The 24499-nt window shown below is 44.1% G+C and overlaps 1 protein-coding gene across 1 annotated transcript in view; it reads right to left on the bottom strand.

Annotated features, from left to right (window-relative positions):
- LOC111980406 (alpha-tectorin-like) overlaps nt 1-24499 on the bottom strand; it is a 71215-nt gene that overhangs the window by 40674 nt on the left and 6042 nt on the right. Inside the window, 7 exon segments of the mRNA XM_070449727.1 lie at nt 11280-11297; nt 16350-16466; nt 16858-16984; nt 17540-17802; nt 18307-18488; nt 18931-19070; nt 19996-20149. Of these exon segments, the coding sequence (XP_070305828.1) occupies nt 11280-11297; nt 16350-16466; nt 16858-16984; nt 17540-17802; nt 18307-18488; nt 18931-19070; nt 19996-20137 (989 nt within the window). The 5' untranslated portion in view covers nt 20138-20149.

Genomic DNA, 24499 nt, shown 5'->3' with positions numbered 1-24499 from the left:
TGGACCTATTGGGGCGGTAAGCAAATTGAAGTGGGTCMAGGGTGACAGGTAAGATGGAGGTGATATGATCCTTGACTAGCCTCTAAAAAGCACTTCATGATGACAGAAGTGAGTGCTATGGGGCGATAGTCATTTATTTCAATTAKCTTTGCCTTCTTGGGTACAGGAACAATGGTGGCRATCTTGAAGCATGTGGGGACAGCAGACTGGGATAGGGTGAGATTGAATATGTCCGTAAACACACCAGCCAGCTGGTCTGCGTATGCTCTGAGGACACGGCTAGGATTGTTGTCTGAGCCGGCAGCCTTGCGAGGGTTAACACGTTTAAATGTCTTACTTACGTCGGACATGGAGATGGAAAACCCACAGTCGTTGATAGCGGGCCACGTCGGTGGCACTCAATTATTCTCAAAGCGTGCGAAGAACGTGTTAAGTTTGTTTGTAAGCAAGACGTTGGTGTCGGTGTCCGTGACGTGGCTGGTTTTCTTTTTATAGTCAGTGATTGTCTGTAGACCCTGCCACATACGTCTTGTGTCTGAGCCGATGGATTTCGACTCTACTTTGTCTGTATACTCACATTTTGCTTGTTTGTTTGCCTCGGAGGGAATAACTACAGTTTGTATTTGGCCATAATCTCAAATCACCTTTCCATGGTTAAATGCGGTGGTCCGCACTTTCAGTTTCGCGCGAATGCTACCATCTATCCACGGTTTCTGGTTAAGGTAGGTTTTAATAGTCACTATGGYTACTACATCTCCTATATACTTCCTTATAAACTCAGTCACCGTATCCGTGTATGCGTCTAGATTATTTTCACAATCTACCTGGAACATATCCCAGTCCACGTGAACCAAACAATCCTGAAGCGTGGATTCCGATTGGTCAGACAGCATTGATTAGGTCTAAGCACGGGTACTTCACGTGCAAGATGGAGTCGTGGTCATATTTGCCGAAAGGAGGCCAGGGGAGGGCCTTGTAAGCATTCCGGAATATTTTKATAGAAATGGTCGAGAGTCTTAGCAGCGCAAGTAGTACAGCCGATATGTTGATAGAACTTTGGCAGCCTAGTCCTCAAATTTGCTTTGTTAAAATCCCCAGCTACAATAAATGCCTCAGGATACGTGGTTTCCAGTTTGCATAAAGTCCACACAATATCCCATAATGACAAAGTGAAAACATTTTTTAAATGTTTTTGCATATTTATAGGCAATGAAATACAGATGTATATAATTTACATAAGTATTCACACCCCTGAGTCAATACTGTGTAGTAGCACCTTTGGCGGCGATTGCAGCTTTGAGTCGTCTTGGATATGTCTGTATCAGCTCTGCACATCTGGATTTTGGGATTTTCTCCCATTTTTTCGTGCAGATTTTCTCAAACTCGGTTAAGTTAGATGTGGAGCGGCGGTGAACAGCATCTTCAAGTCTTTCCACAGATTTTCAATGGGATTCCAGTCTGGGCTTTGGCTGGGCCACTCAAGGACTTTCACGTTCTTGTTCTGAAGCCATTCCAGCATTGCTTTGGCTGTATGCTTCGGGTCATTGTGCTGTTGGAACGTAAATGTTCGCCCCAGTTTAAAGTGGTTTACACGCTGAAGCAGGTTCTCATCAATGATTTGCCTGTATTTGGCTCCATTCATTGTTCCCTGTATCCTTAGTCTCCCAGTCCCTGCTGCTGAAAAGCATCCCCATAGCATGATGCTGCCACCACCATGCTTCACGGTAGGGATGGTGTTAGATGTGTGATGAGCCGTGCTTGGTTTGTGTACCTCAAGAGACTGGTGTATGACTGGTGTTCTGCATGCGCAGTAGCAGAGTTTGCAAAACAAAAGATAATCCGATTGATACATATCATCATGGTATCACATGGCCATATCTCCATATTACAGAGCATGTTTACGGAAGACAGAGGGACAACCTTTACTAAATTAGCTATCTAGCATGTTCCGAATACCTGTGTGTAAAGGAAGAAGGCTGCCAGAACCGTGTTGTCACTGAAAAATACTGTCGGCTGCAACTGTGATAAAGCCGGTTAAAACAGTGTACAGCAAGTGTGTATTTTGTGTTTGTGAATATATTTTGATGTGATATGAAAGTAGAGGGCTTTATGTTTCTAGAACCGTAACGCAATTGAGAATCGATTCACGTTTAGATGGAGGGGGGTGGTGTGTGTGTGTGTCTGTGAGACTTGGGGGAAATGGCCATTGCAATTTGGGGTACAAAAGACTTATTGTGACTTTGATCAGTTTTGTGGATTGTTTAGTAGGGGTGGTGGGCCATGGTATAACCAGTTTGATGGGTGGGTTATGGGCTGTTCAGAAACCCTTAAACCTTTTTTAAGTTTAAAATGTTGTTTTAGTATAAAACAGAAATGTGAATTTAAAATGATGCCAATCATTGTTATTGTATTTGGAAACAGAGAAATACACCGAACACGGTTATATTCAAAATGACAAGAAATGTGTTTCACAGAAGAGACTAGGGTCCTTCAGCAAGAGTGAATTTCAGGATGATAGTTTTCTTGTAAAATCTGAAATACTACAATTCTTGTGATGGTTGTATTGTATAAAATAAATTCATAATAATATATTTATTTCTACTCTCTGTCTGTGTTTCTCTCTCTCTGTGTGTAATTATGTGTGTGTCTCTCTCTGTGTGTGATTATGTGTGTGTGTGTGTGTGTGTGTGTGTGTGTGTGTGTGTGTGTGTGTGTGTGTGTGTGTACATGTTTAACTATGCCTGTGACCTATTGGGGACATTTTGTTAGTCCCCACAAGGTCAAATGCTATTTCTAGGGGGTTTAGGGTTAAAGTATAATTAGTGTTAGAATTAGGTTTAGCGTTAGGAGTTAGTGTAACATTATCCTCAACGTGATCTCTGAGGAATGTGATGTGAATTAATTATCTCTTCCACATCTACACGGTCATCTCTTTAATGCGTGTACAGTATTCAGCCTGGTGGTAAATTGTGTTCAGTTGTGCCAAGGTTAGTGGACCCTGGTGAGAGGGGATAATTGTTCAGTCATCGCCCTGTCATCATGCTTTGTCAACACAGAGATTACCACAACCCCTATTTTCACTCCTTCAGTTCCCCCACACGTTATCTGACAGGCATTTACTCCATAATGTTTCAACAGAACAATTGAGACAAAAAAGGGCTCTTCTAGTGGTGTAAACACAACCCCTCTGGGGTCACAATCCAGTGCCCTAAACTTCTGACTCTATCAGGAGGAGTCTACTCTAGCTACAACAAATAGAACAGAAAACAACTGTAGAAAATCATCCAATTCATGCCAATTACATCTAGCAGAACATTCAAATAATGCAGCATTATTGCCATGCATCTTCAAGACATAAATAGATTAAGGACTGTTGGCTAATGRTCCTGAGATACGAAATGACAGACTGATAAACTTCTAAATCACAACATTAGCACATACATGTTGTCAAGTCAAAAACTACAGTGCCAGATGCTCAGCAGTAGGCATTGTTATAACATGCAACATCAAATCCTAATACAGTATTAACTAATGACACAGAGATGACATTATTCTAAAGACCAAATGCCAAGGATGGCACTGTCATCTTCCCTATGCGACATCACCATACACATGTTCATAAAGCTGTATGAAGTCCTCTTTGCTCTCATGTCTTGATTTCCTAAGACCTGAACTGGGTGAGGCTATAAACTGTCATGAAACCTTAAATACAACATGGCTACCAGTAACATGGATAATCCACCATGTTAGGAATTTCTGTATTATCTTTAAAAAACTATGAAATTCCAAGGATAAACGAGTTTGAACACACACCTATCCGGGAGTCAGATTCAGATGCAGCTCACCTGTCCATCAATCGGCGATGCAGGTGTTGGTGGGAAAGGGAGAGAGGAGAGAGAGAGAGAGAGCTAGAGGACGAGGTAGATAGATGGACCACTCACCTGCCTTCAGAACACGGACATTTAACCCCTCACCACTCTCACCAGGCTTCCTCCAGTACACAGATGTGTTCCATCCAACTGGGAACCATCCACAGAGTTTAAAAGAAGTGAAGAGAGGACTGGAAAAAGACGGAGGGGTGGCGGTTGTTATGGTGATAATGGGAGGAGGGGGGGGGGTGGACATCCAAACAGAGTGGCGCTTCGCGTTCACTTCCAGCAGGATTACCGGTACTGTTAAAATGGGAGTCCCAGAAAACAGCCAAAATCCTTGCTTAGGGCACGCAATGGATATCAAAAGGAGCAGGGAGAAAGAGATTCCTTGTATGAGAGGGGCGGCAAAAGTGTAAGCCCCTGCCAAGGCTCTGGAAGGAACTTTACTAAAAGAGGCAGGTGCAAATTTTACCAGGGATAGTGTTCAACTTAATCTGAGATCAGTGTTTGGGGAAAGTAGTAGGTGGGGAGGTGAGGGGGACTTTGAGTGGGCAGAGAGGGAGAGCGAAAGTGAGGGAGAGAGCAAATGAGATATCCTGGAAATGAGGGCAGAAAGACTACAACAAGCAAAGGCAAATTATTGAAACCAAACCTTATTTCCCTCCAATCATGGAAGGCAAAACAGTTACAACAAAGAGGATTTCGGACATAGATGCCAGCCCCTTGGATTGGGCCCTGATTCCCCCCCTCAGCCCTGMCCGTGTCTCTGTATGGCTAAAGCTTTCCACCTGAGCAGCTCAGACCCAGCCAATTTAATTTATAAATAAAGCAAAGCAGTGCGACAAAAACAACAACAGAATTACACATGGGATAAACAAATGTACAGTCAATAACACAATAGAAAAGTCTATATACAGTGTGTGCAAATGTAGTAAGATTAGGGAGGCAAGGCAATAAATAGGCCATAGTGGCGAAATAATTACAATTTAGCATTAACACTGGAGTGATAGATGTGCAGATGATGATGTGCAAATAGAGATACTGGGGTGCAAAAAACAGCAAAAAAAGAACAATATGGGGATGAGGGAGTTTGGTGGGCAATTTACAGATGGGCTGTGTACAGGTGCAGTGATCGGTAAGCTGCTCTGACAGCTGATGCTTACAGTTAGTGAGGGAGATATAAGTCTTCTGCTTCAGTGACATACTACATCCAATTTGCTGAGTAGAGTGTTTGAGGCTATTTTGTAAATGACATCGCCAAAGTCAAGGATCGGTAGGATAGTCAGTTTTACGAGGGTATGTTTGGCAGCATGAGTGAAGGATGCTTTGTTGCGAAATAGGAAGCCGATTCTAGATTTAATTTTGGATTGGAGATGCTTAATGTGAGTCTGGAAGGAGAGTTTACAGTCTAACCAGACACCTAGGTATTTGTAGTTGTCCACATATTCTGAGTCAGAACCGTCAAGAGTAGTGATGCTAGGCGGGCGGGCAGGTGCGGGCAGCGATCGGTTGAAGAGCATGCATTTAGTTTTACTGGCATTTAAGAGCAGTTGGAGGCCACGGAAGGAGTGTTGTATGCCATTGAAGCTCGTTTGGAGGTTTGTTAACAAAGTGTCTAAAGGGCCAGATGTATACAGAATAGTGTCGTCTGCGTAGAGGTGGATCAGAGAATCACCAGCAGCAAGAGCGACATCATTGATATACACAGAGAAAAGACTCAGCCGAGAATTGAACTCTGTGGCACCCCCATAGAGACTACCAGAGGTCCGGACAACAGGCCCTCTGATTTGACACACTGAACTCTATCTGAGAAGTAGTTGGTGAACCAAGCGAGGCAGTCATTTGAGGAACCAAGGTTATTGAGTCCGCCGATAAGAATGCGGTGATTGACGACCGAGTCAAAAGCCTTGGCCAGGTCAATGAAGACGGCTGCACAGTACTGTCTCTTATCGATGGCGGTTATGATATCGTTTAGGACCTTGAGCGTGGCTGAAGTGCACCTATGACCAGCTCGGAAACCAGATTGCATAGCGGAAAAGGTACGGTGGGATTCGAAATGGTCGGTGATCTGTWRGTTAACTTGGCTTTCGAAGACCTTAGAAAAGGCAGGGCAGGATGGATATAGGTCTGTAACAGTTTGGGTCTAGTGTCTCCCAATTTGAAGAGGGGGATGACCGCGGCAGCATCCCAATCTTTAGGGATCTCAGACAATACGAAAGAGAGGTTGAACAAGCTAGTAATAGGGGTTGCAACAATTTCGGCTGAAAATGTTAGAAAGAGAGGTACCAGATTGTCTAGCCCAGCTGATTTGTRGGGGTCCAGATTTTGCCGCTCTTTCAGAACATCAGCTAAGCGCGGGGGGTGCAGAGCTGTTGGCCGGGGTAGGGGTAGCCAGGTGGAAAGCATGGCCGGCCATAGAAAAATGCTTCTTGAAATTCTCTATTATCGTAGATTATCGGTGGTGACAGTGTTTCCTAGCCTCAGTGCAGTGGGCAGCTGGGAGGAGGTGCTCTTATTCTTCATTCTCCATTTACAGTGTCCCAGAACTTTTTGGAATCAGTGCTACAGGATGCAAATTTCTGTTTGAAAAAGCTAGTCTTTGCTTTCCAAACTGACTGTGTATATTGGTTCCTGACTGCCCTGAAAAGTTGCATATTGTGGAGGCTATTCGATGCTAATGCAGTACGCCACAGGATGTTTTTGTGCTGGTCAAGGGCAGTCAAGTCAAGAGTGAACCAGGAGCTGTGTCTGTTCTTAGTTCTACATTTTTTGAATGGGGCATGCTTATTTAAGATGGTGAGGAAAGCACTTTTAAAGAACAACCAGGCATCTTCTACTGACAGGATGAGGTCGTTTATTTATCTTTTAAGTATTTTAGGGAGTGTTTGACAGTGATGAGGAGTGGTCTTGGTTTGACCGCGGACCCATTACGGACTCAGGCAATGAGGCAGTGATCGCTGAGATCCTGGTTGAAGACAGCAGAGGTGAATTTGGAGGGCAAGTTGGTCAGGATGATATCTATGAGGGTGCCCATGTCTACAGATTTAGGGTTGTACCTGGTAGGTTCCTTGATAATTTTGTGTGAGATTTAGGGCATCTAACTTAGATTGTAGGATGGCCGGGGTGTTAAGCATATCCCAGTTTAGGTCACCTAACAGTACGAACTCTGAAGATAGATGGGGGGGCAATCAATTCACATATGGTGTCCAGAGCACAGCTGGGGGCTGAGGGGGGTCTGTACCAAGCGGCAACAGTGAGAAACGTATTTCTTGAAAGGTGGATTTTTAAAAGTAGAGGCTCGAACTGTTTGGGTACAGACCTGGATAGTAAGATGGAACTCTGCAGGCTATCTCTGCAGTAGATTGCAAAAAGAGAGAGAAAAACAAAGAGAGAGAAAAACCACACACAGGCTAAAACCATGCTTTTTCAAGACCTTGGGTAGTTCTACTTACAGAATTAACATGAGTCACTTTGGACACACTGTGTTCTTCTCTTTAATTAGGAATGGCCTCATTTACATGGGCACACAGCGTACCTCATTTCCATAGATCCTGGAGAGATTAAGTATGAAAGAAATGGCAGGTAGATCTGTTCTGATAGGCTGTGGGAAGCAGAGGGGACTCAGTCGGGTCTTTGTTGCAAGGGGGACAGTGGAGGTAACTGGAGCGAGGGGGAGCAGGACGTGTCAAAGGCTGCAGGACTGAGGGCTGACCTGGGGTTCCCAGTGACCAGTGTAGGGGCTTTTTGTGGTGGATTATTTTACTCCTCCAGTGCGTTGTTGTGTAAATGCATATACTCTTTACCAACCTGTGAGAGAGCGACACACCAAAGGGGACAAAAAAAACATYATCCCAGTGGGCCTGCCGGGACCGAGATCCTCCTGTGCTAACGGCCGGTGTTTTGGGAAGTGTCGAGGACGGTGGAGAAGTAGGAGGAATTGAGAAGGGGACAATAGGCCTGATTTTCTCACTTGAACTCCCACTGTCACATGGACTCACTCACTCACACACACACACATACAATTCGTTAGCCAACATGATAGTTGTATTTAAAAAAAAAAAATGAACCTTTATTTAACTAAGCAAGTCAGTTAAGAACAAATTCTTATTTACAATGACGGCCTACCAAAAGGCAAAAGGCCTCCTGCGGGGACGGGGGCCTGGGATTAAAAAATAAATAAATAATACAATATAAATAAASGACAAAACACACATCACAACAAGAGAGACAACACAACACTTCCATAAAGAGAGACRTATGACAACAACATTGCAAGGCYGCAACACATGACAACAKAGCATGGATAGTGAGAGGATAAAGGTCTTTCACTCCCTCTCCCTCCATTTAGCTCACTGGGAATGGGGACAGTGTTGTATAAATCGGTTGTTACATAGTGAGCTCAGCTGAGGTGACATTGTCTATTTGCCCCATGTAAGGCATCTATGCCTCAATGAAGAACATGTATTTCTAGGAACAGTCTTGCTGACAAGGAGGTTTACTTCTAAATGGTCTGATTGTAGTTTCAATTGTTAAAGTTGAGAAAATAAAATAGTGATGATTGAAACAGACTGATCAGTTACATCAATAAGTCATAAAAGCATTACATCAACAGTTTCTGTGGGACCACCCAGTGACAGGTGAGGGTATTTTGTGGGAATAAAGTCTGGCGCATTGAACATCAAAAGTTCTGGAGAGTCCATCAAGCTTGACCTTCCAAAAAAAGGTCCTAGACTGGATTCCGGGTGAGCTCAGTGCGAGAGTCATTCAATCCCCAGAGTGGGCCATTCCATATCAACCCTCTAACCTCCCCCCTATGCCCAGCAGTTAGCCTTGCCCTCCTCTCCTCTCCTCCACAATGTAGAACCTCCTTGTGGTAACCCAAACCTCACATTCCCAAACGACTCCTACTCCTGGGCACACAATGGGCTCCGTTCAGCCCTCACTGCCCTTGCTTCTGCTCCATAATGCAATGGGGGAGATCAGGATACAGCCTCCCCGGGCCAGGTCTTGGGTACGGGACAAGGGTSCGAAGAGGTAACGCAACATCTCGACCCCCACCACCTCCCAACTTCGGCYTGACCCTGCATTAGCGGGACAGCCCTGTTGTCACAGCCTGGTAACCCCAAGCCAGCACAGTCTTCCCTCTGTAGAGGAKCTTGAGGCCCTGGTGCTRCAGTCAGAGAAGGCCCAGGCAGAGGGGACCTCAGCCCCATCTGTTGCGCAGTGACAGAGCCTCTGCTGGYACTGGAGGTTGGGATTGGGAGCTGGCGGGCTGGGTGCTTTAAGCAAACACCCAGAATTGGCTGAGTGTGACACTGATGGCATCAGCCAAATGTGTCTTGTGTGGTTCACACCCTGCCTGGAAGATGGGGAGTGAGGGGAGGAGGAGCTTTCGGCACCTCCAGGCTTGGTGACACCAATTAAGCCTGATTACCTTGRAGCCAAGTTGTTGCAGTGATCTGGGCGATTGTGAGACTGGACTGGCTCGGCTCCAGTTGGYAGACTTGTGCTCCATGGTGGTGACTTCAGTACATACATTACTGTTCAAAAGTTTGGGGTCACTTAAAAATGTCCTTGTTTTTGGAAGAAAAGCAATTTTTTTGTCTATTAAAATAACATCAAATTGATCAGAAATACAGTGTAGACATTGTTAATGTTGCAAATGACTATTGTAGCTGGAAAGGGCAGATTTATTTTAATGGAATATCTACATTGGCCCATTATCAGCAACCATCACTCCTGTGTTCCAATGGCACATTGTGTTAGCTAATCAAAGTTTATAATTTTAAAAGGATAATTGATCATTAGAAAAAACTTTTGCAATTATGTTAGCACAGCTGAAAACTGTTGTTCTGATTAAAGAAGCAATAAAACTGGCCTTCTTTAGAATAGTTGAGTATCTGGAGCATCAGCATTTGTGGGTTCGATTACAGGCTCAAAATGGCCAGAAACAGAAACAAAGACCGTTCTTCTGAAACTCGTCAGTCTATTCTTGTTCTGAGAAATGAAGGCTATTCCATGCGAGAAATTGCCAAGAAACGGATGATCTTGTACAACGCTGTGTACTACTCCTTCACGAACAGTGCAAACTGGCTCTAACCAGAATAGAAAGAGGAGTGGAGGCCCCGGTGCACAACTGAGCAAGAGGACAAGTACATTAGAGTGTAGTTTGAGAAACAGACACCTCACAATCCTCAACTGGCAGCTTCATTAAATAATACCCGCAAAACACGTCTCAACGTGTCACGACTTCCACCGAGGTCGGTCCCTCTCCTTGTTCGGGCGGCGTTCGACGTCACCGGCCTCTAGCCATCGCCGTCCATTTTTCATTTGTTTTGTCATTGTTTTACACACCCGGTTTCAATTCCTCAATTACATGTTCATTATTTAACCCTCTATTTTCCCATGGTTTTTGTGCGTGTTTGTTTTATGTATTTTGGTCCTATTGTGTGGGCTTGGTATTTTCTACATGTATTTGATCATTTTGAGTAAATGTCCTTTTATTACTCATCTCTGCTGTCCTGCGCCTGACTCCTCTACACCAGCTACACCCAGACTTTTACACAATGTCAACAGTGAAGAGGCGACTCCGGGATGCTGGCCTTCTAGGCAGAGTTGCAAAGAAAAAGCCATATCTCAGACTGGCCAATAAAAGAAAAGATTAAGATGGGCAAAAGAACACAGACGAGCATGTGGGAGCTCAGGATGAGACGAGTTTCATACTAGTAATTACAGTTGGAGGACGTTCAAGTGGATTTTTCCACCTTCCCCACTTGGTTATGACAAAGCACGTATATTAAAAGTAAACAAAAAAAAGTAACGCTTTATTCCTCTTTAGTCCGATATTTACTTGGAAATAATATGAGGCAACCTAATTATACTGTTTAACAATTTCATCCTACTTACCACCTGGTGGAAGTAACCAACTATGTAGAATTCTTTGAAGTACTGTGTGTGTACAGTGAGTAGCAGAAAATACCCATAGGTAAAAACCCGTAGGTAAATACCATCTGAAATGGGGCTGTAAAATAAAGCATTACCAGCATAAAGTAAAGAAACCCTTACATTATCACCACAATAAAGCAAAATGACATTACTAATAGATTTATCTGATAAATGTATTTTACATATAAGCAAGATTACTTTACAGCGGTCTTACACAGACGTGTATTACAGTGCTATGCATAAAGTCAGATTTAACAACAGTCAGCAGGTAAACATATGTCCACAAATGATCTCTGTTGTGTGTACACTAAGTTTGATTTTAAGCAAAGATAAAAGGAAAACATTTTCTTGAAACTGGAGGCATTGAAGCTTTCAGAAAAAAATAATAAAATCGGAAACACTTTGATAATTATTAATCTGATCATCTTCTAAAAAATATACAGAAAAACATAGTATATACACTATGTACTATAGCATACACTCTTATCGTAGTTCCTCAAGTTTAAGTTACAAGTCCATGCAATCCTCCATAGTAAATGACGGCTCACTATTTTTTTTTAAACCAACCACGATCCTCAGCCCACACACTATATTGCATACTTTACCATTACCAACCATGCGAACACAACATAAACGGATCAAGAAGCACCTGTGATGTGCTTAAAATAATTCCCAAAAGGTCGAGATCCATTTACTTTGCTAAACAAAGCCTAGCGCTGACAGACTGAGGGCCATGTTCATTTAGCTTTTGCACTGGTGCAAACTTTGCATAATACATAAAGTGAAGATCAAAGAGGAATTCAGATTAAAAAAAAAATCTAAATCGGCAGAGTGATTGGTAATAAACTGATTTACTGATTCTCTCCATGTATAGAAGAGTAGCTAACCTCTGACGCCAAAGCAGAGTGAAATCGACTTTGGACTGGGCAGCAACAAAATATGATTACCATAGGTCATTTCTCACATCTTTACACCAATTGGAGGTCTCTGAATCTGAAGACACCTATTAACAACATGAACCAATGGGAGAGCACAAATTCCGGGGCCACATTGTTGACCCAGGGTGTACTAAAACAATGGACACTGCGTTCCAGTAAGAGGTGTTGGGTGTGTGAGGAGCGGAGGTGAGGGTGGATGACGGGGAGAGAGGAAGATGGAAAGAGAAGAGGCGAGAGAGCAAGCGGTGAGGAAGGGCCACAGCCCGTTGGGTGAACCATTGTAATCCAAGCACAGAGGAAGTGACTGTGACACAGCAGCCGGTATGTGGTTACTCAGTGAGGCTGGCCTGGGGTTCACCACCTCCCCTCCCAACAGCCCACTCCCTTCTCTTCCCCCTCGGCAGGGGAGAGAGCTGCTCCTTCATGTGGAATCCAGACAGCAGGAAGACCTACAGCAACCGGAGCGCACCTCCTTCTCCAGATCCCCCTCTCTCTCCACCTTTAATAGCAACTGCCCACCAACCCAACCCTTCTATTTGGCTTGTCTTGTCTCTTTCCGCCAGATTCGCCTGAGTGAGTTGGGGTCAGTGATGTTCCGTGTGGGTCTCTGTGTGTCACAAGCTCTATCATCTCAAAGCGTCTCTCTCAGCGCACCACCCCGTGATTCTGACTCAGGGGTTATCTTGGATCATATATCTGAAGCACATTGTTTAAGACTGGGGTGAGAGAGGGAGGGTATGCTATTGTGCTAACATTACTTAAAAATTAATATTTCTGATAAATACTATTCTGGGCTCTATTTTGACAAACCAAATACAATGGAAAAATCTCAGTGGTGTGGACGTGCCACAGCGTCTGACAATAGCATGCTTCGCACCAAGCAAAAATAGAGCCCTCAGTGTGATAGTGTGCATGTAGCATACATGTGTAAGTCATATGGGTGTGTGTGTATATATATTTATATACAGTAAGGTGCTTTACCAAGAAACATCTAAAACATTTAATAAAAGACAGCGTAGACAGTTGGTGTCCAGAAGCTGCCTCAGTCTATAAAATAAGTCCTGAGTACCTCCACACACACACACACACTCTTCTTAGGACTCCAAGGAAGGTGGACGAGATCGGTGGCGGCTCTTAGTCTTGGGCACCACCAGGATCTCATCCCCGTCTTGGATCATGTACGAGTGGAGTGCCCGACTGCCGGTACTTCATCTCCTCAGGTCCAGCGCGCGAGCCTAGCTCGCGGGCGATGTAGTACAGCCGCATGCCGTTGGCTGGCAGGTCCACCAGGGCCCTGAGCTCCTTCTTGAGCTCCCGACTGTCTCCTCCAACCGCAAGCTTAGAGTCTCCGTCCGCTCGCCCAGCGCACCTCCAGCGTGGCCATGCAGCGCGGACGCAAGTCCACCTCGGCCAGCGGGGCAAGCCGTCCGTACTTGGACACCAGGAACATGTACCTGTGGAGACGAGACAGAATGACGCAGAGGTTAGGATTTGTCATTTGGTAGAGAGAGAATAGTGGTGATTGGCTCAGTTTTGGCAGGCGCTCTTATGCATACATTATGGCAGGGATTCACAAACGTTTTTTGGCCCGTGACCAAATTTTTATTTAAAAATAAATTTGACCCCACCATGTGAAAAAGTGATGTAATAAATGGCCAATGCTTACTTTTTTTATTTGGGACTATGACACCCTATTAGAGCCTTTTGTAGGCCACCGGATCAATCCCCGCCACATTCGGAAAGTATTCAGACCCCTTCACTTTTTCCACATTTTGTTACATTACAGCCTTATTCTAAAATGGATTAATTTAAAAAATCCTCATCATCTACACACAATACCCACAATGACAAAGCGAAAAAAAAAGGTCGATCAATTTTTCTAAGAAGAAATCTATAAAAATAAAAATATCTTATTTACTGAATTATTCAGACCCTTTGCTCGCAATTGAGCTCAGGTGCATCTGTTTCCTTTGATCACCCTTGAGATGTTTCTACAACTTGATTGGAAACCACCTGTGGTAAATTCAATTGATTGGACACATTTGTAAAGGCACACGATCACGTCTATATAAGGTCCACCAGTTGACAGTGCATGTCAGAGCAAAAACTAAGCCATGGGTCAAAGGATTGTCCATAGATTCCGAGACAGAATTGTGTCGAGGCACAGATCTGAGGAAGGGTACAAAACATTTCTGCAGCATTGGAAGGTCCCCAAGAACAAATGGCCTCCATCATTCTTAAATGGAAGAAGTTTGGAAACAACCAAGACTCTTGCAAGAGCAATCAGGGAGAAGAGCCTTGGTCAGGTATGGTGACCAAGAACCTGATGGAGCACCAGTTCCTTTGTGGAGATGGTAGAAACTTCCAGAAGAACGACCATCTCTGCAGCACTCCACCAATCAGGCCTTTATGGAAGAGCGGCCAGATGGAAGCCACTCCTCAGTAAAAAAAAAAAGCACATGACAGCCACTGGAGTTGCAAAGGCACCTAAAGACTCTCAGACCATGAGAAACAAGATTCTCCAATCTGATGAAACCAAGATTTGAACTCTTTGCGTGAATGCCAAGCGTCACATCTGAGGAAACCTGGCACATCCATACGCGTGAATCCCTGGTGGTAGCCATCATGCTGTGGGGATGTTTTTCAGCAGCAGTGAACCTGGAGTATGCGTGTAGATTGATGTGGGATTTTAAAAAATACATTTTTTAATAAGGTTGTACACATAGAATGTGGAAAAAAGTCAATGGGTCTGAATACTTTTCCGAATACCTGTATGGCCATTTAACTTTATGAGCTGCGATTGCCTGTCTTTGCGCAATTTGTTTTTTTCATTTGCGCTTCATTAGCATATTTAGCTTAGCAGCCTCTATGGTAAATTCGCTATTACTTATTCAAATATTGTTAGCATTCTTGTAATAGACACCCAAATTATGTTTCTGGCTGGGTTTTCGGCAACCCCTTGGTGTACTAAAGCTGGTAATACCGTAAATCCCAGGGCGAGAGAAGGACAGTATGACGACATGAAAATCTGGATACCACCCAATCCTACTGTGTAACCATATCTATACCCACACACATACCTATACCCGTAAGCAAAATTTATTCAAGTTTCAAGTTAATTTCCTGCAATCTACACATTTTGCCATTGGGCAGAGAAAAGACTAGGCAATTTTATAAAACTAATCATGTATTTGGGTCCAGGGGAGGCTGGTGGGAGAAGTTATAGGAGGACGGGCTCATTGTAATGGCTGGAATGGAATAAACAGAATGGAGTCAATATGTTCATATGTTTGACTCCGTTCCATTAATACCATTCCAGCCATTACAATGAGCCCATCCTCCTATAACTCCTCCCACCAGCCTCCTCTGTTTGTGGCTAATACATAACCTTGTTAATACCCTAGATCTCTGGTGTTTCATGCTTCACTCTCTGTTCTTTAATCCACCTCAGCTGCCTAGTCACTTCTCCGGTATGCACTCAATTCCTCTTCTCTGTCTCATACTAATTACCCCACGCCGCATCTCACCCTTCTCTTCACACCATAAGCCCCTTCATCTCTCCCTTCTACCCTTCTCTGTAGCCCCTGCTTTCTTTCTCTCTCCTTATCCCAAACCTCTCCCTCTCCCTTCTATCCTTACCCACCCCTCTCATAGCCCCTCCTCTCTCATAGCACCCCCGCCAAACYGGGATAGCKCGGCCGCCTAAGTCCTTCCCAGTGCTCACTGTCCGCATCCGACACTCTCACACACGTCCACATGTGTACCCACACATGCACAAAGAAACAGGCTTAGACCCAAGAGCAAGTAAACGCTTTCTCTCTCTCTCCTTGCTTTTAAAATGCAAAGACAAAAAGAAAACCTAAAGAGAATGGTTTGTGGCTTTGAGACACTTCCATTGCAGTACCCTTATTAATCTGAGACACTGTGTCGGTTTGGAGTCAAGTTTTGGGCTACATCAGCTCCGGTTACACACGGAAATGAGTCAACCTCTCAATCCCCCCCTAAGAAAAAAAAAGAAAAAAAAAAAGAGGGTGAACGAACGAAGGAGGGTAAAAAAAAAGATCTACCTGCCACCTTGTGTATCGGTTTTCCAATCTGAGTATGCCAAGGCACAAAGAAGTCATTGAGTGGGRAGAGACTGGCGCCATTGTCTCGCAAATGTTACTTTCCCCCAGTCAGGGAACACGGTCTTCCCCCGCAAATCCCTCCCTTGCATTCTCCTAAGGTTAAGTGGAATGTGGCTGGCAAAAATCGTGGGCCAATCAGTTTTCCAGCATGMGCCCAAACCAAACCTACCCCCCCGAAATTCCCATCCTGAGATGACAATATGTTACAGGAGGTTAGGTGTGTAAGAACACTGGGGGGAGTTAACATAAGCAGAAAGAGGTAGGAGGTAGCTGAGAGGTAGTGAATCAAAGTGATTCCCGTCCATTGTTAAGGTACAGTGGGTGTCTCAGAGGGCTCTTGCTATTATGAACCAGAGATAAGTTTTAKATMAGGTTGTTCTTATCAGAAGAAAAACGTATGTATGCGCCTGTTTTACAGTTCCTCCGACAAAGCTCCACRTCAACAAACTAGTGTGTGTCAACAGTACCTATGAGGCAGCGTCTCTTCAGGAAAGTCCAGGTAGTGTCTGATGAAGAACCTCTCAGCGTCTTCTCTCTCCCCTTCCGTCACCACACTCCCGTTCAACACAGACACAGATGGCAAACTGCAAAAAGGACAAAGAATATGTATGAGTGTGTGCGACGTGTGTCAAATCAAACAGGGGTGTATTCAATTGTGTGTGTGTGTGTGTGCCTCTTCAAAAGGTATCTTGAATAATCCCACAGCACTTGCCCTCCCCGACCCGATTAAAAAACAAATAAAATCACATCCTACCGTTGTATTTGCACCTTTCTTGCACTAACACAAACACTTGTCTTTTCTTACTAGCAGTGACTTTGCTGATAGCCGCTTTATTGAGGAAAGGTTTTACTTACCATGAATGTGTGCAATGTGCAATGTGTGCAATGTGGTTGTCCTAGCTACCTTAAGATTAATGCACTGTCACTTTGGACAAGAGCGTCTGCTAAATGACTAAAATGTGTGTGTGTACTCACTGTGCCACGGTGAGGCTGCGTCTCTCTTTGTTTGTGTAGGGCTGCAGTAAGGGAAGCCCCATCAGCCTCACCTCCTCCAGCTTAGGGAAGAAATTCAGCCTTTCTATGTCCTCCCATCGGTTCAGCCCTTTAACACACACACACAAACGTTAGGATTTGGAAAATATCAGTACTCATTCTCTATGGAATCCCAGGATACAGTATTGAATATGGTGTACGGAAGTAGTACAATACATCTATTTTCACATCAGACGGCTCATAGAGGGCTCTTTTCTGAGGTGTGTGTACATAAAAAAAAGACTTGAAATGCCAAATGTACATTTAAAATACATTGGAATGTAAAAGAACTTGAGCCCTTCTAACTAGACCTACTGATTTTTAAAGGGTTCCCTGTCCGGGCAGAGGGGAAAGAGAGAGGTACAGAAGCAGAGGAGTAGTAAGAACCAGACAAATGGGAAGAAATAGTGAATGGAAAGAGTATAATTGGGTAGAGGAAAGAGGGATATTTGTCTGTATGCTCATGCTGTGTGTGTGTGTGTGTGTGTGTGTGTGTGCGAATCATCATGCTGTGTACGAGTATGTTTGCGTAGGTGTATCTTCATGCTACGCACGTGTGCATGTGATCATGCTGTATGAGCATACTTGTGTATGTGTGCGCATGCGTGACCCTCCCTTCGCATACCTGAGTTGTTGAGGTTGATGCTGCGCAGGTTAGGAAACAGGCGCTGCAGTGTGTCCTGAGGTGTGTCCTCCTCCACAGAGCCCAGTTTGTTGTTGGACAACACCAGGTTTTGCAGGCCCGGGTACATGGGCCCAAACTTACGCACCTCGTCCCACTCCTGTAGCTGGTTGTCTGTGATCTGAAGCAGGCGCAGGGAGGGGCAGGGAACCGGGGATTCGGCCACTTGGTCGTACTCGTTCAGACAAAGGAAGAGCTCCTCTAACCTACAGGGGGCGATAGTATAAGCATCAAAAAGAGGTAGCCATGTGTAAATGGAATCGAAATACAAAGTATGAGATATGAGTAGGGTGAAGTTGCCCCTAGATGCTGATCTTTGGTCCATTTCACATTTTCCACAATAATGGTTAAGGTTAGGATTGGGGAAAGGGAAGCTGATCCCCAGAGTTACGAGATACATGGAACTACAGTATCCAGGACATACCTGAACATGCCCTGAACATGATACACGGAAATATAATACATGCCTTAAACCCAAAATGGACTACGCACCTCCCTGTATACGGCGTTGAAATACATGTTAAATATGGATACAAATAAATATAATACATGCCTGGACAAGCCTGAACTTGAGAAGGTCAAAGGTATAATGGCAAAAACACACAAAACACATAGACAAATACAAATAGCTAAATATTGAAATACAAAACACACACATTCATCTATTCACGTGCCATGTGATTCGCAGTCCAGTGTCTGTCATGACTTACTCAGGGGTCTGGCGTGTGAGTGTGTGTACCGTGTCCCAAGTGACACGGGTGTTGATGAGAACCAGGCGGCGGACTCGGAAGAACACCTCAGCCAGGCCTGGCTCCAGCTCAATCCCACTCAGAGGGTTCATACTCAGGTTAAGGAAGTCCAGGTTGGGGATGTTAGACACAATCGTGCAGATCTCGCAACCCAAAAAAACAGATTGGAGCCATCACACTTACTGACTGTACTGGCAACCCAATTGTAGATAGTATACACAATGCTGCATATCTGGCAACCCAAAGATAGATTGGCGCAATTGGAACTGACTGACAGATGAAGGTCTTGTTTGTTGAATTTGTTTGTTGAATGATGTCTCTGGGCGACGTGGTAGGTAGCCGCTAGTGGATACAGTCCGTTTCTTTTAGCATTGTTACATGATTATTTCATGCTAGCCAGGAGATGCTGGACATGACAAAATAACCAGCTATTGGACTTTAAAAAAACAACACCCTAGATGTGTAGAAAATAAGGCAAAACACTCTGTAGTGCCAGCCTTCCTGCTAATAGCTAGCTGCTGATAAATGAATAGTGCATAACATGACAACCAGGCTGAGGAGGATGAGGAGAACTACAGTACCCACCTCCCCCCAGTCTTGTAGCTGGTTGTGGGACAGGTCCAGCTCCACCACATGGGCACAAAAGGTGGCCACCTCAGCTTCGTCCCCAGCTTTACTGATGCCACAGCCGTCCAGGACCAGCACACTCGGCAGATTCAGACGATCTGGAGGGAGACAACAATCTTTCTAGTGAATAATTGTTCTTTATTGAATCACATTCCCAATACATGATGGACAWAAGCCTGGTATCACTTATTGTTATTACTCATTTACATCACTACATAGGCAGTGTCCTTGGGGATAAGCGAAGGCATGAGTGAATGACTCATGTGTGTGAATACCACATATAAGGGATACAAGTAGGCCTACATGCAGTATTCCTGGGTAACTAGAAGATGATAACTTGTGTGATTACCTTGTAAATTGCATTTGAGTAGGCCTACATATAGTTCTTACCTTTTTTCTCAGAAAAACATAATTAAGAGGTAAGTAGGTTGTAGTGTGGCCCTTGACTCTTCTGCTTTGAGGAATAWCAACTTTTTCAGACATGTTCATCAGCCTATAAATCATCTTCAATGCACCAACACAGTTTAGCAGGGAGCGAAACAAATGCAAGAAAGAAAAGATGCATAGGCCACCTAACCACYAAGTTATTACTCAATCACTGCCTTCAAATGGTCGTTGGAACTGGGAAACCTCCCAGTTATGAAGTAGTAAATTCGACATGATTGTGTCGGAATAATTCCTCATCCAATGAGATTAAATCTATYTAGATGAGCTAGCTAACGTTGCTAATGATAAAGTTAATTAGCTTACTTAACGTTGACAATAGAGTCAAACTAGCTACATTATCCARATTGACAAGTTTGACAATGTCAAAAATGTATTTGCTTCATCACCTTTTAATTGAAAAGCTGAAAGGTCAGTGACAATARGTCAACAACTCAGGTAAAATTATCTCCAACATTCCCACTCGGAAATCCAACTTGGGAGGGCCGTCAAGTGGTTGTTGCCCAATCGGAACCTCGTAATTCCCACTTCTGATGAGCATTTGAAGGCAGCATAAGATATAACGCCTTGACCTCTCACCTTTAATGGGCGACCCCTGTGGACTGGAAAGCACTACGACGCCCATGCCGTTCCCACGGCAGTATGGGAAATTCTCTGGGTTGTACTTCTCACTGACCACCTGGACGAAGGTGCGCAGCGCCTCTTCATCAGAGGACTCCATGGACCCAGCTGTCTGATGAGAGAGCGAGAGAGAAATTAATGGAAGACATACTTCAAATCAAATAGTATTTGTCACATGCTCCGAATACAACAGGTGTATAAAAACAGGAAAAATAAAAAAGTGGTCAGATGAAGCTCATGCTAAGSTACAGGYCTGTTTTGCTAGCACAGACTGGAATATATTCTGGSATTCTCCCAATGGCATTGAGGAGTACACCACATCAGTCACTGGCTTCATCAATAAGTGCATTGATGACATCGCCCCCATAGTGACTGTACGTACATACCCCAACCAGAAGCCATAGATTACAGGCAACATCCGCACTGAGCTAAAGAGCTGCCGCATTCAAGGAGCYGTACTCTAACCCGGAAGGTTATAAGAAATCCTGCTATGCCCTTCGATGAACCATCAAACAGGCAAAGCGTCAATACWGGACTAAGATTGAATCCTATTATATCGGCTTTGACGCTCGTTGGATGTGGAAMGSCTTGCAAACTATTACAGACTACAAAGGGAAGCACAGCCGCAAGCTGCCCAGTGACATGAGCATACCAGACYAGCAAAATTGCTTCGAGGCAAGCAACACTGAAACATGCATGAGAGCATCAGCAGTTCCGAACGACTAAGTGATCACGCTCTCCGTTGCCAATGTGAGTAAGACCTTTAAACAGGTCAACATTCACAAGACTGCTGGGCCAGACAGATTACCAGGACGTGTACTCCAAGCATGCGTGACCAACTGGCAAGTGTATTTACTGACATTTTCAACCCGTCCCTGACTGAGTCTGTAATACCAGACCACCATAGTCCCTGTGTCCAAGAACACTAAGGTAACCTGCCTGAATGACTACAGACCCGTATCACTCACGTCTGTAGCCATGAAGTGCTTTGAAAGGCTGGTCATGGCTCACATCAGCACCATTATCCCAGAAACCACTACAGATGGTAGTGCGTACAGCCCAGTACATCACTGGAGCCAAGCTTCCTGCCATCCAGGACCTTTATACCAGGCAGTGTCAGAGGAAGGCCTCCAGCCACCCTAGTCATAGACTGTTCTCTCTACTTCCACACGGCAAGCGGTACCGGAGCACCAAGTCGAGGTCCAAAAGGCTTCTTAACAGCATAACACTCCTGAACAGCTAATAAAATTGCTACCCAGACTATTTGCATTGCCCCCCCCAATCATTTTACAATGCTGCTACTCTCTGTTTATTATCTATGCATAGTCACTTTAACTCTACCTACATGTACATAATACCTCAATTACCTCGACTAACTGGTGCCCCRGCACATTGACTCTGTTCCGGTACCCCCTGTATATTGCCTCGTTAATGTTATTTTACTTCTGCTCTTTAATTATTTGTTACTTATCCATTTTATACTTAACACTTATTCTTCTTAAAACAGCATTGTTGGTTAAGAGCGTGTAAGTAAGCATTTCACTGTAAAGTGTTCACTAGTCCTGTTGTATTCGGTGCATTTGACAAATAAAATCTGATATGTGTAGACTTTACTGTGAAATGCTTACTTACGAGCCCTTTCCCAACAACACAGAGTTAGAAAGTACAAAAAATGTGCTAAATAAGAAATAGTAACACAATAAAATAGGGTATATTGGCTATATATTTTTTTCCCCAAAGTACTGCCATGCATAACAGAGAGATATGTGATCGTATACAAACGWAAGCTAGGTTTGAAATAATATGTTTCTTGTCAAATATATTTGTTTGGGCTTCTTGCGGTCCATTTCCAATCTACAAATGATTTGTAAATATGTTAAAGCACATAGCTTTAGTTACATGTCTTTTCTGCCGACTTGTCTGCTACTAGCCTACATGCTAACAAGCCAAATTTTGTTCATGCTACAACACATTGATTTGAGGTTAGCGGAGACTTAAAAATATGGCCACTCTAGGGGTCAAAGTTGGTGTGGACCACAGACAGCCAGCCCTGTGCTGTAGTGTGGTGAGGAGGTGCTGTCTCTCTCTCTCTCTCTCAGGCCAGCTGGACGAGAACGAAAAAGAGGGCCTGTGTTACATGAGCTAAAAGAGTGACCCAATTATCCTTCCACATTGTGACATGATCTCAATTAAGCAACCATTTAATAGAATTACCTATTTCAATGAAGTAACAACGATTCACTCTACTCTAATGTTCTTCAACATATCCTGTTCGACTCGTTTGATTTCACTTGACCTGCATAAAGTTTGCCCAAGTCTATTTGGTGTGGCAAAAGAAAAGCCCATGCACTCTCTCCAACTCCAACTGTCATGGAGTGCTACTGGATGCGTAGGCTTTAGTGACAGCCCAGCACTGTTTCAATGTCAAATGAACAACGAATCATGGTCTTCAGTCTGACTCTGAACCACAATTAGTTGAATCAGGGCCTGGTGTGTTTCTTCTGGGCTGGAAGAAAAGTGTGCATACTCAGTGGCTCTCCAGGTCTGGAGAAAGAGAGCTGTCACCTCTGCTGTAAGGACACAGAGGTCTGATTCTTACAGTGCTTCCTAAATTATCAGACTGATCGGTTTCACTATCTGGTTGGGTTAAGTTCTGTCTGTCTGCAAACTGATTCTCTGGCCTGGACCCATCTGAACTCACAATACCCTTTTCACACTCCACTGTATCATGCTGACCAGGGCCGGGCAATATATCAAGTTTTTTTCCTTATATTCAAGTTTATATTTTTTGCGCGATATGGAAAATGCCTGTATCGCAAGAATCGAGGTTCTGTTATAATGTTGTAACGTTTTACAAATGCAGCATCTCACTGTCTCTTCTCTGTCAGCCCAATGTCAAATCATGTCCCAATTGCATGATAACCTCTGTGCACGTGTTGTCCATGTAACGCTCGTCTGATGAAGAATGAGGAGTGGACCAAAGCGCAGCGTGGTACGTGTTCATGATTTTTTATTTAACTCAGAACACTACGAACAAAAATAACCAAGAGACAAACAAACAGTTCTGTAAGGTAACCAAACTAAACAGAAAACTACCCACAAACCCAGGTGGGAAAAAGGCTACCTAAGTATGATTCTCAATCAGAGACAACGATAGACAGCTGCCTCTGATTGAGAACCACACCTGGCCAAACACAAAGAAATAGAAAACATAGAAATAAAGAAACTAGAATGCCCACCCTAGTCACACCCTGGCCTACCCAAAATAGAGAATAAAAGCCTCTCTATGGCCAGGGCGTGACAATCCACCAATCACAACCCTAGACAGCCTTTCACAAATTATAACCACGGCGGAGAAGTGTAGCGGCGGTAAGAGTTCCACCAAAAAGGAAAGTGAGGAAGCCAGCTCAGCCTCTCGTGAGGATGAAATCATCCCCAAAAAGGGCAGCAATCTTTTTTCAGTAATATGGAAGTGGTTCGGGTTTACGAGGTCTGATGTTCAGCAAACGAATGTCCTGTGCAAAATGTGTCGAAAGACAATTGCTACGAAAAGCAGCAGCACAACCAACCTCTTCCATCACCTGCAACTGAAACACGCGGTGGAATGGGAGGAACGCGTGAGACTACGCAATGCCGATTCCAGTCGCCCGATTCCCAAAACGTCTGCTAAAAGACAAGCTACCATAGCCGCATCCTTTTCAAACGTAATCCCTTATGACAAGAAAAGTTTGAGGTGGAAGGAGATAACAGATGCAGTGACCTATTACATAGTGAAAGATATGGTCCCAATCTTTACAGTACAAAAGCCAGGCTTTAAAAAGCTGCTAGGTACAGTTGACCACAAATATCAGTTGCCAAGCCGCAAGTACTTTACGGAAGAAGCCCTGCCTGTAGTACTGTGCGCCTCCCATAGTCTGTTCTGGACTTGGGGAATGTGAAGAGACCTCTGGTGGCATGTCTTGTGTATGCATGGGTGTCTGAGCTGTACACTAGTAGTTCAAACAGACAGCTGGGTGCATTCAGGTAGCTAATAAAATAGCAGCAGGTAGCCTAGTGGTTAGAGCGTTGGGCCAGTAACCGAAAGGTTGCTGGATCAAATCCCCGAGCTGACAAGGTAAAAATGTGTCATTCTACCCCTGAACAAGGCAGTAAAACCACTGTTCTTCAGTAAGGCATCATTGTAAATAAGAAATTGTTCTTAACTGGCTTGCCTAGTTAAATAAAGGTACTTATTTTTTTTTAAATAAAACATTTCAATACGTCAGCCCTTCTCACAAATACAAGTAGTGATGAAGTCAATCACTCCTCTACTTTGAGCCAGGAGAAATTGACATGCATATTCTCTGTGAACATTTAAGGGCCAGCCGTGCTGCCCTGTTCGGGGCTAATCTAAATGTTCCTAAGTCCCTCTTTGTGGTACCTGACCACACGACTGCACAGTAGTCCAGGTCCAGGTGCGACA

Source organism: Salvelinus sp. IW2-2015, linkage group LG20 (assembly GCF_002910315.2).
Source record: "Salvelinus sp. IW2-2015 linkage group LG20, ASM291031v2, whole genome shotgun sequence".
NCBI classification, from domain to species: domain Eukaryota; kingdom Metazoa; phylum Chordata; class Actinopteri; order Salmoniformes; family Salmonidae; genus Salvelinus; species Salvelinus sp. IW2-2015.
The sequence above is the reverse complement of the archived record's forward strand: the minus strand, read 5'-3'. Positions and strand labels throughout refer to the sequence as shown.